General features: G+C 60.1%; 4 protein-coding genes across 4 annotated transcripts; all 4 read right to left on the reverse strand.

Annotated features, from left to right (window-relative positions):
* Positions 1 to 81: 81 nt before the first annotated feature.
* On the reverse strand, positions 82 to 1,326 carry LMXM_30_2940 (putative farnesyltransferase; the record flags this gene model as incomplete). Its single annotated transcript, XM_003877764.1, has 1 exon — positions 82 to 1,326. One exon carries the CDS (start codon positions 1,324 to 1,326, stop codon positions 82 to 84), a length of 1,245 nt encoding a protein of 414 aa, XP_003877813.1.
* Positions 1,327 to 2,053: 727 nt separating this feature from the next.
* Positions 2,054 to 3,031, reverse strand: LMXM_30_2950 (mutt/nudix family protein-like protein; the record flags this gene model as incomplete). Its single annotated transcript, XM_003877765.1, has 1 exon — positions 2,054 to 3,031. The coding sequence occupies one exon, from the start codon at positions 3,029 to 3,031 to the stop codon at positions 2,054 to 2,056; it is 978 nt and encodes a 325-aa protein (XP_003877814.1).
* Positions 3,032 to 5,811: 2,780 nt separating this feature from the next.
* Positions 5,812 to 7,137, reverse strand: LMXM_30_2960 (putative protein kinase; the record flags this gene model as incomplete). The annotated part of the gene is made up of 1 exon (XM_003877766.1): positions 5,812 to 7,137. The coding sequence occupies one exon, from the start codon at positions 7,135 to 7,137 to the stop codon at positions 5,812 to 5,814; it is 1,326 nt and encodes a 441-aa protein (XP_003877815.1).
* Positions 7,138 to 10,065: 2,928 nt separating this feature from the next.
* Positions 10,066 to 16,569, reverse strand: LMXM_30_2970 (putative acetyl-CoA carboxylase; the record flags this gene model as incomplete). Its single annotated transcript, XM_003877767.1, has 1 exon — positions 10,066 to 16,569. One exon carries the CDS (start codon positions 16,567 to 16,569, stop codon positions 10,066 to 10,068), a length of 6,504 nt encoding a protein of 2,167 aa, XP_003877816.1.
* Positions 16,570 to 16,956: the final 387 nt, after the last annotated feature.

Raw genomic sequence — 16,956 nt, forward strand, 5'->3', positions numbered from 1 at the left:
GGGCTATCAGCGCACACCCATGTGCGCATGCCCCTCCCCTGCCTGCCTGCCTTCCGCATGGAACTTTCATTTCGCTTGTCCTTACGCGTGGCCGGCAATCTCCCTGCGGCCACCAAAGAAGCCAGAGACGGTATCCATGACGGTGAGAAAGAACTGACCACCGAGGCCTGGGTAGCGGGCGAGGAGGCGGCGGGTGTAGGAGACGTCCTGACACTTCTTCAGCTGCAGGTCAATCCGCTCAATCGCCGCCGCAAGCGAGTTGGCGATCGATGTGGAGCTGGCGTCTTGCACGTCTAGCTTCTTCTGCAGCTCCACGCAGTAGTCGCGGAACATGCTGAGGGAGCTGTAGAGGGTTGTTGCCTTGAGCATGATACGGCATGACTCCGGCCGTGACACCTTCACCTTGACCTGGAACGTGTCGGGGTTGTTGTACACTTCCTTCAGCGTAGCAATGGCCATCACCTGAGGAATGGCGCAGAAGCGGAACACCGACGGGTCGCGCAGAGCGGAGAGGTAGTCCACGATGTATGGGACATGCACGAGAGCGTCGGCCACCATGGCGTTCAGGCACTGTACCGCCGCCGGATTGTTCGACTCACTCTTCAGCTCCTTCAGTTCCGTCACGTAGGTGCCCCAGATCTCCTTCGGCCAGAACATCCGCGGCGGCTCCTCGCGGATGTCCTCGTAGTAGTCGCGGATGATGTTTGTCTTCTGCAGGAAGAGACCCATGTGGTTGGATGTGGTGAGATCGTCGTCCAGGCTCGGGTCCTCAAAGTCGCAGCGAGCGAAGAGCTGGGTGAGGCCGTGGCCGACGAGACCGGCGACATAGTGGCAGTACTGGTTGTAGTCATCCTTTGTGACCACTGGGCGCTTCAGGAACTCGCACATGCCGTTGGCCATGCGTTCGCAGATGTTCGCAATGACGTCCTGATACTCCTTCTTCAGCTTCTGGAATTCGCGCGAGACGCACGGGTATTTCTCCAGCAGTTCGCGCTCGCGTCCCTCACCGACGCCGCTCATGCACCAGCTCATGTCGCTCGTGTGCGTGTGGAACTTCGGAAGCTCCTTCAGCTTCACGTCTACCGGAACGCTCATGTCATCCTCCAAGGTGTCGAGCGCACGAAGGACAAGGTAGAAGATGCAGATGGAATCACGGAGCTGCTGGTCTGAGAGCTGCGCTACGACAACGGCAAAGGATCGAGAGACGTCGTTCATGATATCGTAGCAGAAGCGCAGGTCCGTCTCCTCCGGCGGCACCCGAATCTTCGCAGAGCGCATCTGCCACTTTACACGCATCATCGCCACCGAATCCGAGAAGAACCCCATGGCTGCTTACTGGGGTATGTTCGTGTGTGTGTGTGTGTCTGCGTTGGGTGAGTGAGAAAAGACAGGAGAGAGGCTGGAGGCACACGGCAGGGTGGGGAGGCGCGGAGGGACGAGGTGGGATGGAGGAGGGGATGCTGCTACGTGTATCGGTGTTTGTGTAAGGACCTCCGGTTTTAGAGATATGACTTCAATAAGAAAAGATGGGGGAAAGGACTGAAGTATGATGCACAGATTGCTATTCAACTGGAAGGCGTGCAGGTGGTCGCGGTAGTCGTGTGTGTGTGTGTGTGTGTGTGCGTGCGTGCGTGCATGTAGACGCCGAATCGGCAGGAAGTGTGCGCCGGGGCGGCGAGGAGGAGGGGTCACAGAATAACGATGAGAGAGGGTGTAAGTGGCGTGTATCAACGTCGTCACAAAATTACACGGAGGAGACCCGCTTCCGTGCGCCGCTGGCATACTCCCAAGCGGTCGCTTCGGCCAGTCGCTGAGACGCCAAGTCCAGCAGGCACACATCCGTTCACACACACGAGGAAGGGCTCCTCCCCCTCGCTGCAAAGGTGTGGTTAGCTCGGAAAAAGAAGGCGCGGTGGGCCTTGAATCGTCGTCTCCCGCTCTTTTCAGACACACCTGCAGATCAGGTAATGGGGTGCAGCCTGTCAGCCAGTGCAAGCACGGCCTCGCCGCCCTCCTCCCCGTGGCACTGCGCATCCCAATCCAAAAGACGAGGTCAGAGTTGGCTCTGTGGCTTCGTGTCTCGCCCGCGGTCATCGACTTTCCCGTCGACCCACGGCTTCAGCATTGCATACGGCGTGGTGCCTGGGCCACGCAGCTCAATGTCCAAGTGCTGCCCCTCCAGCGCACGCCGCACGTCCTGCTTGCTCACCCACATCACCTTTTCGAGCTCTGAGGCATCCACCACGAGACTAGGTGAGGCGTCAGCCACCGCGTAGTAGCACATCATCATCAGGTACGGGTGCGGCCACGGCTGAGACCCGATGTAGCGCACCTCGCTCACGCTGGCGCCGCTCTCCTCCTCCACCTCACGCCGCACCGTCTCCTCGGCCGACTCGCCGTGCAGAACAAATCCAGAGAGCAGCGTCAGCACCTTGCTCTCCTTGCGCCGCTGCGACAGGATGACGTTGCCCTTTCCGTCCAGCACCGCCACCAGCACGGCGGGCACAAGCTGGGGGAAGTGCTGCTTTCCGCACTCGGGGCAAAACCGACTGAGGCCAACATCGCGCGCCGGGTCCGTTGCGGTGCCGCAGTTGGCACAAAACCGGCTGGAGGCGTGCCAGCGGATAAGCGACATGGCGAGGCCATAGGCCGCCTGCTCCGGCCGCGACATCTCGAACACGTACCCGTCCTTGGACGGCGCCCAGACCAGCTGTGAGAGTCGACGCCCAGCAAGGTTGTCTGCCATAGAGGAAAAAATGTTCTCACCGGTTCTTGGATCTTCGCCAACGTAGATGAGCTCCTTGAGGTCCTTCACGGTGAGGGCCCCATCACAGAGCGAATGGTGCCACCATGCCACATTCGGCTGCCGCTGAGCGCGTGGCACAAAGCCTACATTCTCCTTCTTCACAATGACTACGCGTGGCTTGCGCGAGGGCTGCAGGCGCTGGGCCTGGAAGCCCGGAACCATGCGCTCCTGCTCCAGGCGACGCAGGTGACCGCCGGAGAAGGTGAGCTCGAGAAGTCGGCCCATGTCAGCCTTGAGTGGCGCAGAGGGTCTGCGGGTGAAGAGAGTCGGGGGTGGAGGGGACGGCGAAGGCGCACAAAACAGTAGCGACGACGAGACGCAAGATGCAAAGAAAACGGAAGAACAGCGCAGTGCCGACGAGGTGATGGAGGGTCTGAGTTCGGAGACCCGCTGGTCTTGCTGTGCTACGGCGGGCGGCGCACTGTCATGAGGGTTTCCCCTTCAAGTAGAGTTGGAGAGGGTATGCCAGTATCAAGGTTCTGTATTTGGCTGCTGGTGATGGTTGCGGAGCCACAATGAGTTGTCCACAACGTCAGAAGATGAGGTGAGACTCGCGTGCGCGCCACTCAAGCGTGAAGGCGGAGGATGAAGAGGGCCCCCTCGAACAGGAAGAACAAAACATCAAGGCCAAGAGGGGAGGTGCTAGAGGAGATGCGAGAGAGAGAGACGGATGGGGGCATGATGGAAGGCGTGTTGAACGTGTGCATGTTTGTGTGTGTGTGTGTGAGGCGCACCTGCCAAGTCCATACCACTGTCATATTGCGCCTCCCTTGCTATCGGAAGAGGCTCCAAGACCGCCATGAAGCTCTTGAAAGGGGGCTTGAGCCACACCATTCAACAGTCGGCGAGCTGCGTAGAAAGCGGTGATACACGAGCGACCCGCATAGCGAATCTTCTTAGAAACTCAAGTTCCGTTGCTGAGACCGCTGCCGCGGGTGGAGACAACGACGGTGCGGCTGCGCTCCTCTCTCTTACTTTTTTCTTCCGCTCTCTGCCGCATACGGTTAGCTTCATATTTGTTGAAGCTGAAGACGTGGCAATACGCACGCATGCACACACACACACACACCTCCCTCTGGCATGAACGCGCTCGTACACGGTGGTAAGCGAGGGAGGCGGGGGCAGAGGGTTGGGAGGGTGTAGGCGGAGACACACGCAAACGTGAGAGCACACACAAAACAACTCCGCCACGGACAACGACAGAGGGAAACAGAGCACCAAAGAAAATCATTCGTGCACGTAGATACACGCGCGTCGGGGCGCGACTCCACGCACTCGCGGCACACATCAAACGGAGGTGGGGACTTCTACACTCGCGCATAGACACACGCACACGCACATATATGTAAACAGATGTATAGATGTATATATAAAGACACATACATACACGGTGGTTCCAGATTGACAGCAACATAGAATCGGCGCGCACACAAAGACGAGGAGCCCCCAGAGAGCAGACAAGCACGCACAGAAAAAGACACAGTGATGGAAGAAAAAAGGGGGAGGGGAGGATAGGGTGGCGGGGCAGCACAAGGTGAGCTGAAGAGATGACGACGAGACATGCGGTGAACATCAACAGGGCACACACCCGCACACGCACACGCACACACACACACACAGACACAGACACAGGCAGGCAGGCAGAGGGAGTGGCACGGACAGAGAAACAGACGAAAATGAGACCGGGAAGAAAGTTCTCAAAATGTCGAGAAAAAAATGAAGAAGGGCGGCGAGAGCGCGCGCGACGGAGACAACAGCGGCACGCCTCAGCGAGAGATGGCGAGATGCGCCGGCCCGTCGGCTTTCGGCCCGCTTGTGCGCCGGCACTCCTGTGCGTGCCACCCTCTCTTTATCTCGCTCTACGTGGATGTGAGATTGGCTCTGGGGCACTCGTGGAGAGGGAGGGGTCACCGAGTGCACAGAGGCGGCGCCACGCACAGGAGAGCTCACGAATGAAGTGGGAAAGACGAGCGAGGGACGGAGGAGAGGAAAAAGAGACGAGGCGAGCGTTCGCACAGAGACACAGATGCGGGCACGCACACGCGCATACAGAGAACGAGGCACACCAACGCACCCTCAGCCCGGTCCTCGCACCCGCAACACAACACAAACCGAACACGCGGCAGACGGACCGAGATGAGGACAGATCTTGATAAGAAGTGATGAATCACACAGACAAAAAAAAGACACAACCCAAACGGCAGGCGCACCACCGAGATAAACGCACAAGTGCAGCTGTCACTGTCGCGCGTACTCTGTGGCGATACATCCCTGTCGCCTTCACATTGCCTCCGTTGTTGGTGCGCACCATCGTGGCGAATCCGCAGCCGTGCTTGACTGAGAAAATTTCGCTTTTCCTTTTTCATGCGTGCACACACAGAGCGTCGTCCCCTGCTGAGCATTGCATGCGCGTGTGCGTCCGCCTGTGCCTCTACCGTCGCCCCTGAAGCAGAGGGAAGCAGTGCGGCACACAACAGAGAGAAGGGCAGAGAAGACACGACAACGTGAAACGGCCCGCAGACGCACGCGCAGAGATAAAGGACGCGTGCGCATCGCACAGAGGCAAAGAGAGAAAACGGGAGGGTGGGGAGGGGCAACGACTCGGACAGGCACACGCAGGAGGAAAAACGAGACATGACGTGTGTGTGGGAGGGGAGGGGGAGGGGGGCGGCAACGAGCACATCAAAGGCACCATATGCGGGAACGACCCGCTGCATCATGCGGGAGGCCGGAGGCACGCTCATCTGCACGCATCCGGCCCCCTGAAGCGTACACAAAGCGGAAAGGCAGAAGAGAGAGGCTGGGGTACAAGTGGGCGGCAGGTGGCGGGGAAGACAGCAGGAGACGTGTGATGTATGTGTACCTTCCGTAGAGGTGCGTGGGCAGGCGTCTGCGTATCTGCACCGCCACCAAGTCCCCACGACTGAGTGGTCCACTGCAGAAACACAAAAGCAAGGAGACAGACAACAGGTAAGGACGTGCCTGCCCATCAACGTCAGCGGGAGTTACGGGGCGGCCTCCTGCAACGTAGTCAGCCACTGCTCGTACGCCCTCTGGCTCGGCGCCATGAACCAGAAAGCCTTACCCGCTTGGTTCTTCATGGCAAAGACAAACTCCTCGCCAGCCATCATGACATCGATGGGGCACACGGAGGTCAGGGTGGAGACCGGCACCAACTCCTCCGGGTCCACCCCGCTTGGGTCCCGAATCGAAATCTGCTTCTTGTCGAAACTCAAGAGGCACTTTTGCCATCCGCGCAGCGCCGTGTGACGCTTCACCGTGCCAATAAGCGGCTCCGGCTCATCCAAGTGCGCAGGCGGCTCCTCCGTGTTTAGCGACTGCGTAATGCAGCGCGCGATGGCCTCACGCACGTCGGCTGGGATGCGGCTGTGTTTCTCCACACTGCGCTTGAGGGTCTCGAGGTTGGATTGAATAAAAGGCTCGTGAAACAGTTCGTGAATAGTCGGCCGCGTGTTGGGGTCGACGGAGAGAAGTCGGTTGCACACATCACGCAAACTCGCCGAGTACGATGACGGCAGGTCAGAGCGCCGACCGTGGCATATGTTTGTGATGAGCTCATCCATGTTCTTCCCGGTGAAGGGGCGGCGGAGCGCCATGACCTCGTAAAGCACGACTCCGAGGGCCCACATCTCACTCTTCTTGCTGTAGGGCTGGCGATGCCACAACTCCGGGCTCAGGTAGTATGGCGTGCCACAGAAGGTCGAGCCGACGGCATTGGAGAGGGAGTCCTCGTACTGGCGAGAAAAGCCGAAGTCGCCGAGCTTGACGAGGCCGGTGGTAGTGAGGAGTATGTTTGCGGTCTTCAGGTCGCGGTGCATCATCTTGTTCGAGTGAATGTGGTCCAGGGCAAGGCAAAGCTGCAGAAAGATGAACACCACCTCGTGCTCGCGGAAAAACTTCATCTCGCGCACGCGGGCCTTGATCTGCTTGTACAAATCCCCGCCATCGGCGTACTCCATCACAATCAGCAGCTGTCCCTCTCTCTCGATGGCGTTCTCGCAGCGCACGACGTGCGGGTTGCAGCAGCGCGAGAGACACTTTACCTCGTTTGTGACAAAGCCACGGTCCTTTTCGCTCATGCTATTCAGGTCCATCACCTTCGCGGCGAAGACGCTGCCGGTAGCGCTTTCCTCCACGCGCCACGCGCTACCAAAGCTGCCCTGTCCCAGCAAGCGCTTCTTGACGTACTGGCAGTTCGGCGTCCGGCCGAGGATGTCCTGCAGAGGGCCCTGACCGGTCTCCGTCGTGCTCGGTGGCACTGGGAGGCCGTTATTGCCGCCGTTCGGCTTTCGTTGGTCTTGCTCCTCCATTGCAGGACGTGCGTGCGTGCGTGCGTGTGTGTGTGCGCGCGCCAGACGGCACGAGGCAGGGAGGGGGAGGGAGAGATGAGGAAAAAAGAGGCGCCGAGAGAGGATGCGGGAGGAGCGCAGAGGTCTGCCACGCAACGCACAGCGACGACAGCACACAGAAGAGAAAATGGAAACGAGAATAACGCCGGACAGCGCAAAGGTCCACCACCAACGGCACGCGCACAGGGGCAAGATGAGATGCGGCTGCCAAATAGAGATGGAGAGAAAAGCAGTACGATGCGCAGAGGACAGAGACTCCGACAGAGAGGGGGGAGGGCGGCGCCAAGGAACAGGAGAGCGGGAGGTAGAAGAGAGACGCCGACGTCACCACCAGAAATGGTGCGAGTCGGGGCTGAGAACGAAAAAAGGGCAGGAAGACAAGGGTGGAAAACGCCAGGCCAGCGAGCGAGGAGGGCGTGACACACGAGCGCTGAGCAGCTGGCGGCCGAAGGGGAAAGAAAAACCAAAGCCGAAAGGACCTGAACAGAATAGGAGACAGGGTGATAAACTCTGTCCAACTTAGCTAGCGCGATGATACGCGCAAGGGAGATGTATGGACGTGCACGCGTGTGCTCATGTGATGGTGGATGTATATAAGGTCTGCAGGGGGCGGGTGCGCAGGTGCTTCCAGGCAGGCGTGCCGTCTTTCAGTGCAAGCAGCTGTGCACGTGACTCGCGGTGGCGGGTTTGAGCGCGTGACTGCGCCGGCGGAAAAGAAAAGGAAACGCAGAACAAAGAAATAGTTGCGGTGACTGCGGCGATGGTCACCGAAAACGGTTGCCACAGCGCCGACTCCCGCACGTGTATAATGGAAGATACCCGTCGTGCGTGCACGTGCGCCCAGTGCCTCCCCCCTCTTGCCTTTTTTCAGTTGTTTCCTCGTGCCGAAAGGGCGGCAGACACGCACAAGAAAACGCCGCCTCAGACGGAGCTACCCGCACGCACCGAGATGCAAAATAAAAGGAGGCGAAGTGCAAGGGGTTGGCGAGTGGAGAGACAGAGGGGGAGGAGAAGGCGACCGTTGATCACGTAGCAAAAAATGTGAAGGCCGAGCCTGTCGCATACGCTCGGGGCGGTATGTGTGTTTGGCCAAGAAGGGGAGGGGAGACGCAGAATATGCGGGACGATGAAGCGCTGAAGTGGCAGCGGGAATTGGTGCTAGTGCAAACGATGATAATGATTGACACACCGAGCGAGGGGGGCGTGCTGTAGTGCGGCTGCCTGCCGTGCGTGCGTGTCTCTCTCTCTATGGGCACAAGTGAGATGCGAATGTATCGGAGACGAGGAGAATGGAAGGGGTTCCGGTGCCGTGCTCGCTCTCTCTCACGTGGCGAGTGCAGTAGAACAAGATGCAAGTACGGGAAAGGGGTGGTTGTGTGGAGTGCAGCAATAGAAGAGAGAGCGTTCTGGGCTTCTTCGAGGCTGGTGTTTGCTCATGGAGTAGAGCGGTGTATGTGCGGCCGGGGAGGTGAGCAAAAGCGAGAGAGAAAGAGGGAGTTGAAAGAGAAGAGTCCGCGCATAGCACACCTGTGGTGATGCGTTCGTGCCGCACAGACACAAACGACGGTCGTATCTCGTTCTTCGTGTCATGCGATCATCGCGCGCTCTAAACACCCACATATGTATATATGTATATGTATATATGTATATGTATATATATACAAGCTTCAGTACTCTGTTGCGTGCTTCGGATTCGAGAGAAAATACACAACGAGACCCAGAAGCAGAGTCTCCCGCACTTGTTCTTCAATGTGCGCCACTGGCCATAACCTTTCCCTGGTGATCAGTTTCGTTTCCCACGTCCGTTAAGCGTCCCACTTCGCACCCGCATCCCCGCATCCCCTCTCCAAATTCAACGTACGATACCCGACATAGGTACAGGCAACAAGTAGTACGACTGTCCGGCGTGTGTGCACGTGCCCGTGAGTGCAGGTTGAGAAGAGTGCACGCATCTGGTGCGAAGAGAGAGGCAAATATATATATATATATTCCATGTCGCACATCGGCTGCTGTTAAGTCAACAAAAAAGGAAAAATACAACGACAAGACCACGCGGGCGGCGTCATCACGCTCGAGGCAGCGAAAAAGCCCACTGGACACCAGTGAAGAGACGTGGACACAACGCACACGAAACAGAAAGAATACGCGTCCACCACTGAGATGCAGCACCGCGCAGAGGCACAACAGTAAAGAGGGGGAGAAGGGGGTCGGGGGGAGGGGGTCGAGGACGTTACCGTGGCACCTAGTCCAAGACTCGAGAGAGAGAGAGGTGGGGGGACATGAATCTTGGCAGGGCGGAGAAGGAAGAGGGGAGAGGAAGAGGAAGGGGTGGGGGCGTTTGCGCTTGTTCGCGTGATGCAGGAGGTATTGAACGGAGGGAAGAGCCGGTGAGGATGTGATAGAGTTATACACCGGAAGTCGTGCTTCCTGCGCAGTACCACGGATAAAGCAAAACAATTACAACACATGAAATATATAATCGTAGAGAGCGAGAGCAGGAGACGCCCACTCGCGGAAGATGGGGAGAATGCCGAGCTAACAGGGGAGGTGCATGTCCGCAAGCCACAGCGCTGTATTCGGAACGAGCCGACACGCCGCTGTAGACGCAGACACAGAACAGCGGGGAGAAAACAGAAAGAGATTGCGGCACCCTCTCCTGCGCCACACCATCCACAAAGCCGTCAACACGAAGCATCGCCCCGTCACGTCGTCAGCGTCCCGACGCAGTGGACTCTTCCCACCCGCCCGTGTTTCACATACTTTACGTTAGAGGCGCCGAGAGAGAAAAAGATGCACCGCAACAAATTTGAAGCAGCCGCACCGCACCGCCCATGACACCCTCTCCTCCCTCTCATCACGCACGCTCGAACGAAGGAAGTCCGCCCGCGCCTATTCAGCCGAGCTATGCGCACAGGCCGAGGAGTCCAAGGCTGCCCTCGCGGCCTTGGCGATTGCCGGGTCCTCGAAGAGTTTCGCCAGCGCGCGCTCCATCGAGCTTTCCTCACCGCCGTGCTGGGAGAGCAGGTGCTGCAGCCCCTTCGCCCACTCGTTGCTGTTCAGAGTCGCGTGGCCGTTGCTCTCCACGATCCAGGTGCCATCGAGACCCTGCAGCCACCTCAGTTGATCCTGGTCGGCCGTGCCCCACGCTGGCCCGTTGGGGTGCGCCGCCGAGTAGCGCTCCTCGACCTTGCGGAAGCCTCCTGCAAGGGAGCTGACAACGCCGCCCTCGAGCATGTCGTTCGCCACCTCCAGCTCCTTCAGCTTGCGCTGCAGCTTGTGGTAGAAGTGGCGGCGGCTGTCCTTCCACGGGACGACGTCGCGCACCACACCGGTCGCCTTCATCCGCACGTACGTGTCATGCAGGTCGGCGAAGCGCACCGCGACGTCGCGGTAATGCGGCAGCAGTTCTTTCTCGGCCTCACGGGCCGCCTTCGCCTCCATCGCTGCGAGGTCCGGCCGACTGCGCCGAATCAGCGCCAGCACGTCGTCGTCGCGGAACTTGATCTCCGCCACACCAGAGGGCTCAAGGATGCCACCGCGCGAGGACGGGTCGCAGTACATCTCGACGACGCCGTTGTGGTTGATCGTCGGGTCCACAACCACCCAGGCCCCACCGCGCAGCTCGCCCCCTGGCGGGATGTAGATGAACACCGGCGCGGTGTAGACGCGGAGGTTGTCGACGATGGAGGCGCCAAACTTCAGCACCTCGTCAAACATGTCGCGCATGCCGCCCGAGAAGCCGCGCCAGTTCGCCAGGATGAAGCACGGCAGCCGCTCGTGATGGAAGTCCTCGAGAGCGTCGGCCGTCTTGCGCGCCGAGTCGGGGAACCACACCTGGCCTGCCTGCGTAATAAAGGAAGACGTCGAGGTCGGGTCAGCCGGATCCGCCGGGTCGAACTTCTTTGTCAGGCGCGTCTCAACGAGGATAACGCCGCACGGGATGCCACCGAGCGTGGCGCGGCCGACCACTACCGTGCGTGCCCACCCCTCCAGTGTCTCCATCCACGAGCCGCGGTCGAACAGGCCCGTCTGAGTGAGCAGTCCCGTCACGAGGAAGCGTGGGTCGTACTGCGTGTTCGGCGTCGGGCAGAAGGTCACGTCGCGATCGATCGGGTCGACAGCGGCCCAGAGCAGGCGATGCGGCATGCAGCGTCGAGGGTGCAGGACAGCCGGCACGTAGTTGAGCCACCGCAGCAACACGCGGGCAGAGCCGTAGTCGTGGTGTGTGCACCAGTGCGTGACACCGTTCGGCACCATAACTTGCTTGCCGCCGAGCTGGCTGTTGCCCATGTACACGTCCTTGCCGAGCAGTCGGTTGAGGGCACCGGCGCCGGTCAGGATGAGAGGCGAGTCGTTCGTCTGGATGACGCGGCGGCCAAGACGGTTCAGGTAGGCGCCAATGCCGACACTGCGCCCCGAGACGAGGCTGATGGTCGGGATCTCGCTGTAGTTCTTCGACATCTCACCCGCCACGAGGCCTGACCCGCTCAGGTTTTCGACGCCGATGTACTCCGTCGGACCGCCCACAACGCCTTTTATCACGTACCGCGTCTCGCCTTTCACCTCAAGCGGTTCCGCCTCCATTCGAATCCCCTTCTTCTCCCTCAGCTCCTCGTAGTCGCTCTTGGTGAGGTACAGGTAGGCGATATCATTCTTCTCCGTGAGCTCGACGAGGAACCTCTTCTTGACCTCGGTGCTGAGGCCAAGACGTGCGCCGCTGTTGGTGCTGATGTACACAAACGGCAAGTGCTTCGCCCGGGCAAGCACTGAAGCGGCCTTGAAGACACAGTCCTCCGGGATGGCGAAGGATCCGGACTGAAAGGTGATGTCATTGGCGACGACCACGATGCGGCGCTTCCGCGCCGTCTGCAACTCCATATCGAAGTAGTGCGGCGGTGCATACTCGATCATCCACACCACCATGCCACACGACTGCGCGAAGCCCCTTTTCGTCGACAGCGACTCACCGTCCTCACAAAGAAAAAGCTCCATGGCGCGCAGCGGGTTCTTTGGGATGGAGGCGTATGGCAGATCCAGCGCGCTGCGCAGCTTCATCCACTCCTTACGTAAGATAAGGTTCAGCACGGTGGGCCAGTCGTGCACGTACGTCGTGCCGGCGCGGCGTGCCTGCAGGCGCTTCACGTCACGCGTTTCAAGCTGTGGGTATGGTCCAAGAGTGGTGGCGAGGTGGCGTCCCTCCATCGGCTCCGACATAATATCGACGGAAATCTGCCGCTCTTTTTCGGACGGCAGCATTCCGCGCAGGTCCTCCAGCTTCGACGCGGTGCGCATCAGCTGCGGCGTCCCCCGCGGCGTCGACAGCAAAGGGGATTTGGGATTCATCTCCACCAGGAGCTCGGCGTGGCAGCCCGTGGATGAGTATTCGACGTCCTCAGACGTCTCGGCACGGTGCAGCTGCAGCTTACCGTTCGACAGTGACTCGTAGTACACATGCACGAACACGCCGTAGCCAGACGGGCTGCTCGCGATGACGCGCATTGGAATGAGACCCGACGGCACCATCACGTGAAAGGACACTTCCACATCCCGCACGCCCAACTCCGTCAGCTTCTCCTGGTAGGAGCTGGCCGCCGCCACCAGCAGGGGCTGCAACGAGCGGATGTCGAACGTGAGCTCAATCATCTTTACAAACACGTGGTTGCTGTCCGGAAACTTCACCGTCGAGTCGTCGCGGGCTACCTGCAGCGCCGCCAGGCACTTGGCCAGCATGTGGCCCACATCCACGTCCGTCACCACCGTCCAGGGAGCCATGCCCATGTCGTGAGGCGTCACCGCCACGCGCGCGAATATGCGGTGCTCCAGCGCGGACGCGCCAGCCTTCTTGGGGGCCGCCTTGAAGATGTGCACGTCCTTGTAGGGTGTCGGGTGCATGCTCACCTCGTAGTTCGACAGCCGGTCGAGCTCCAGCCGACGCGCCGACTGTGGTAGCACGTTGCGCAGCAGTGTGTCCTCCTGGAAGCCCGTCTCCGCCCGAAACGTGAAGAAGTGCGGCCCCTCCGGCATCCCGTGCGCCATGAAGTACACTGTCTCGAGCTTCTTGAAGTTCTCGAAGACGACGGCGTTCTCCTCCATGAGCAGGCGGCACATGCGCGCCACGCCTGACTGCGTCGACTCGCGGGAGACGGAGAAGAAGATGGTTGCGAGGACAATGTCGTCGCTGTACTGTGACATAACATCGCGGAACGACGAGGCAAGCGTCGACTGGAGCAGCTTCTCATCAGGCAGCATGACGCAGATGCCCCGCCCACCAATTATTCTCCGCGACCCCACCGCCAGCTCGTCGCTCATGTGCAGCACGGCCGCATCTTCGATGGGATCAAAGCTGTAGCTGGCGTACCAGTTGGAGTCCTGCTTCAAAATGTCCAGGTCCTTGATCTCGCTCTCGCCAAAGTACTCACGGCGAATGAACAGCTCGAGGCAGATGTGCACTAAGTGCTCCATCTGACGGTCGAACATGATGGAGCAGAGGAGGTCGTAGCCGAAACCGCTGGCGATGAGGCTCCGCAGGCTGCCCTCCTCCAGGGCCTCCGCGAACTCCGCCTTGCGCTCCGTGAAGGACGGCAAGGAGCACATGCGGAGCAGGTAGCGCGCCTGCAGCAGCAGCGAGCCATACGCGAAGGACTTGAGGGTGACCAGCTTCGACAGCGTCGCCTTGAGAGACTTGAGAAGCAGTGCGTTGCTCTCGAGGTATTTTAGCACGCTGCGCATTACGTAGTGGTGGCATTCCTGGTTGTGCGCAAAGTCTATCTGAAAGACAGCCTCCTTGTCGTCGAGGGTGTTGCGCAGCCCCTCGATCGCCTCTTGACGACTGTGCCCGTCAAAAGATTGCTCCACGGTGACGTAGCGGTCCACAATGGCGTCCATGATGGCACGGTACTTCTCGCTCGGCGTCTGCGGGTGCCCCTCCGTCTCGCACATCTCGTCCGGAATGAAGGGCAGGTGGACCGCCTTGAGCGTGACCGACGAGAGACCCAGCGAGGCGAGATCGGCGAACGCCCTGCGTACCCGCTCCTCGATCGGAATCTCCTTGAAGTGAAAGCCGTTGACGAGCAACCACAGCGACTCCGCGGCGCGGCGCGCGCGCGTAACGCCGTCTGGCCGCTCGTACTGACGGGCGACAAGCAGCTCCGTCGGCCACGGGTCTTTGATCTCCTTCGGTCGCGCAACCTTGCTCGGGTCGTCCGGGGTGATCTCGCTCAGCAGCGAGCCCATCGCGATGGTCGTGCCGGGCACGGCGCGGTGATGCAACGTACCAGTAGTCCTGGCCCGCAGCGGCAGAATCATCTTCATCACCTCCAACTCGGCAAACGTGTCGCCTTCGTTGACGTGACCGTCATCATCGACGACGTAGCGTACGAGGCGGCCGGGGACGCTGGCCATAATTTTCGTCGGGTCCACGTCGCCGGAGAAGTTCGTCACTTTGCCGCCGATAGTGATGCGCAGGCTGTTCGGCTCCTCGGCGACGTAGGCGACCAGTGTCTTGTCGCCGATGGTCAGTTGCAGGGCACCCGACTTGAGGATGCGGTAGGGCACCAGCACGATACTGCCGTTCAAGGAGATGGCGTACTCGTTAAGGCTCACCATACCGGTGCTCAGCGTGTACTTCTCCGAGCGGCTCACGTAGGACTCGGTGTAAAAGTTGGAGAGGTACTCCGTGGACGGCACGTGGCCGGCGGCGAGGAAGGTGATGTACTTGTCTTTGTGTTCTTGCATCCAGCGCATGTTGCGGTAGATGCTGGCGGCGATCAGCGCGGAGTGGATGCTGCGCTGGTGCGCCGGCGCTTCGGCCGCTTTCTTTGCGATCATGCCGTCCAGCCAAGCCGTGCTCACATTGCAGTCGCGGAAGGCCGGCGTCTCTAACAGCTCCATGGCGTACGACGTCGACGTGCGGATTTCGCCGCGGACGACAAGGTTGCGGAGCGCCAGCACCATCCCGCGGCGCGCATCCTCGCGGGTCTCGCCGGAGGAAAAGATGTGGCCAAACTGCGAGTCGGCGAACTGGTGAATCTCGCCGCCGGAGCCGACGGAGAAGTAGCCCCAGCACTCCTTGCTGTTCCTGAAGGCGATCTCCTCCACCTTGCCGGAGGTCGGCCGGAAGCCCTCGTCCGTGTCCTCGGCCGTCACGCGCACAGCGATCGTATGGCACTTCGGCGGTACGCTCTGGCGGGCTGAGAAGTCGATCGGAGGGGTGCCATACGGCTCCTCGCCGTAGAAGACGCGCACCTCCGGAATGCGGTCGAGCGGGATGCCCATGCCGACGCAGAACAGGGCAGCCGGCAGATTCACGCCGGTGATCATCTCCGAGACGGGGTGTTCGACCTGGATGCGCGGGTTCAGCTCCAAAAAGTAAAACTTGTGCGTCTCCTTGTCGTACATGTACTCCACCGTGCCGAGACCGCAGTATTTCACCGCGCGGGCCAGCTGAATGGCCGCGCTCTCCATTGCCGTGATGATGGCTGGATCGACCTCAAAGGCGGGACCCTCCTCAATAATCTTTTGGTGGCGCCTCTGCACGCTGCAGTCACGCGTGCGCACGGCGATGCAGTTGCCGTAGCCATCGGCGAGCAGTTGCACCTCCAGGTGACGCACATTCTCCAACATGCGCATCACAAAGATGTGGCAGTCTTTCACCTCCTCGGACACCGCAAAGAACGAGCTCTTGACGTCCTTCAGACACTTGCAGCTGCGGATACCCTTGCCACCGCCGCCTTCAGAAGCCTTGATCATCACGGGGAAGCCGATGCGGCGGCACACCTCCTCGCACTCTTCCGGCGAGTTCACGTACGCCTTCTCGTACTCCGCGGCGTCTACAGAGAATGTCTTTGGGGGGAGGCGAATACTGTCGCCGCTCCACGGAACCGTCGGTACGCCGTTGGACTGCGCCACAATCGTTGAGGCGATCTTGTCTCCCAACGCAAACATGGCATCCTCAGACGGGCCTAGAAAGGTGACGCGTTTTGACTTTATGCACTCGCGCGGCAGCGCCGGGTTTTCGGAGGCGTGGCCCCAGCCGGGGTAGATGGCGTCACACATGTTCTGCAGCGCTGTCTGCATAATAACATCCACGTTTGCGTAGTTGTTGCTGTTCCTGCCGCCCGGAACAGGAATATGCTTGTCCGCGAGCGAGATGAATTCCGCGTTCGCCGTCAGGTCCTCTGGGGTGGCCATCACCACGAACTGCACCGCCTCGGAGTCGCCCGTGTGCTCGTACATCCACGATCGAATCGAGTCCATCCCCTTCACCGCGGCGAGTCCGTTGTTGGCAATAAGAAGGCGCTTGATCGGCATTATAGCCCCGAGCGAGCTACACAGCTGCTCCATGGAGTCGTACCTGAAACCCGCCGGGGACTTCTTTTCCTGCAGTGCCGCCATCTTTGCGGGCGGCAACGCGTTGGAGATATCTGCGCTCATGGCACGATACACGCGTTTTTTCGCCGTAATGCGGCTAAGTGTGTGTGTCTGTCGATGCACAGGGAGGGGTTGGCAGTGTGGGAAGCGAGCGTGCGAGGCACAACAGAAAAGCGCAACGCGTTGCGTTATCTCCGCTCCACAGCAATGACGTGTGGCGTGGGCGAGAGAAGCTGATGGAGCGCAGAAGGCTGAAGCGAGAGAGAAATGAGAGAGGGGGCGAGACAATTCTCGAGGGTCCGGCTCGACTTGCATACTGTCGAGGAGCGCCACGGGGGCCGCCTCTCCTCCCCTCCCCATCCCGCTCAGCGCCACGGCACCAACGGTGGAAACGCGGTGAGAGGGGAGGGG

Source organism: Leishmania mexicana, chromosome 30 (genome assembly GCF_000234665.1).
Source record: "Leishmania mexicana MHOM/GT/2001/U1103 complete genome, chromosome 30".
Lineage (NCBI taxonomy): Eukaryota > Euglenozoa > Kinetoplastea > Trypanosomatida > Trypanosomatidae > Leishmania > Leishmania mexicana.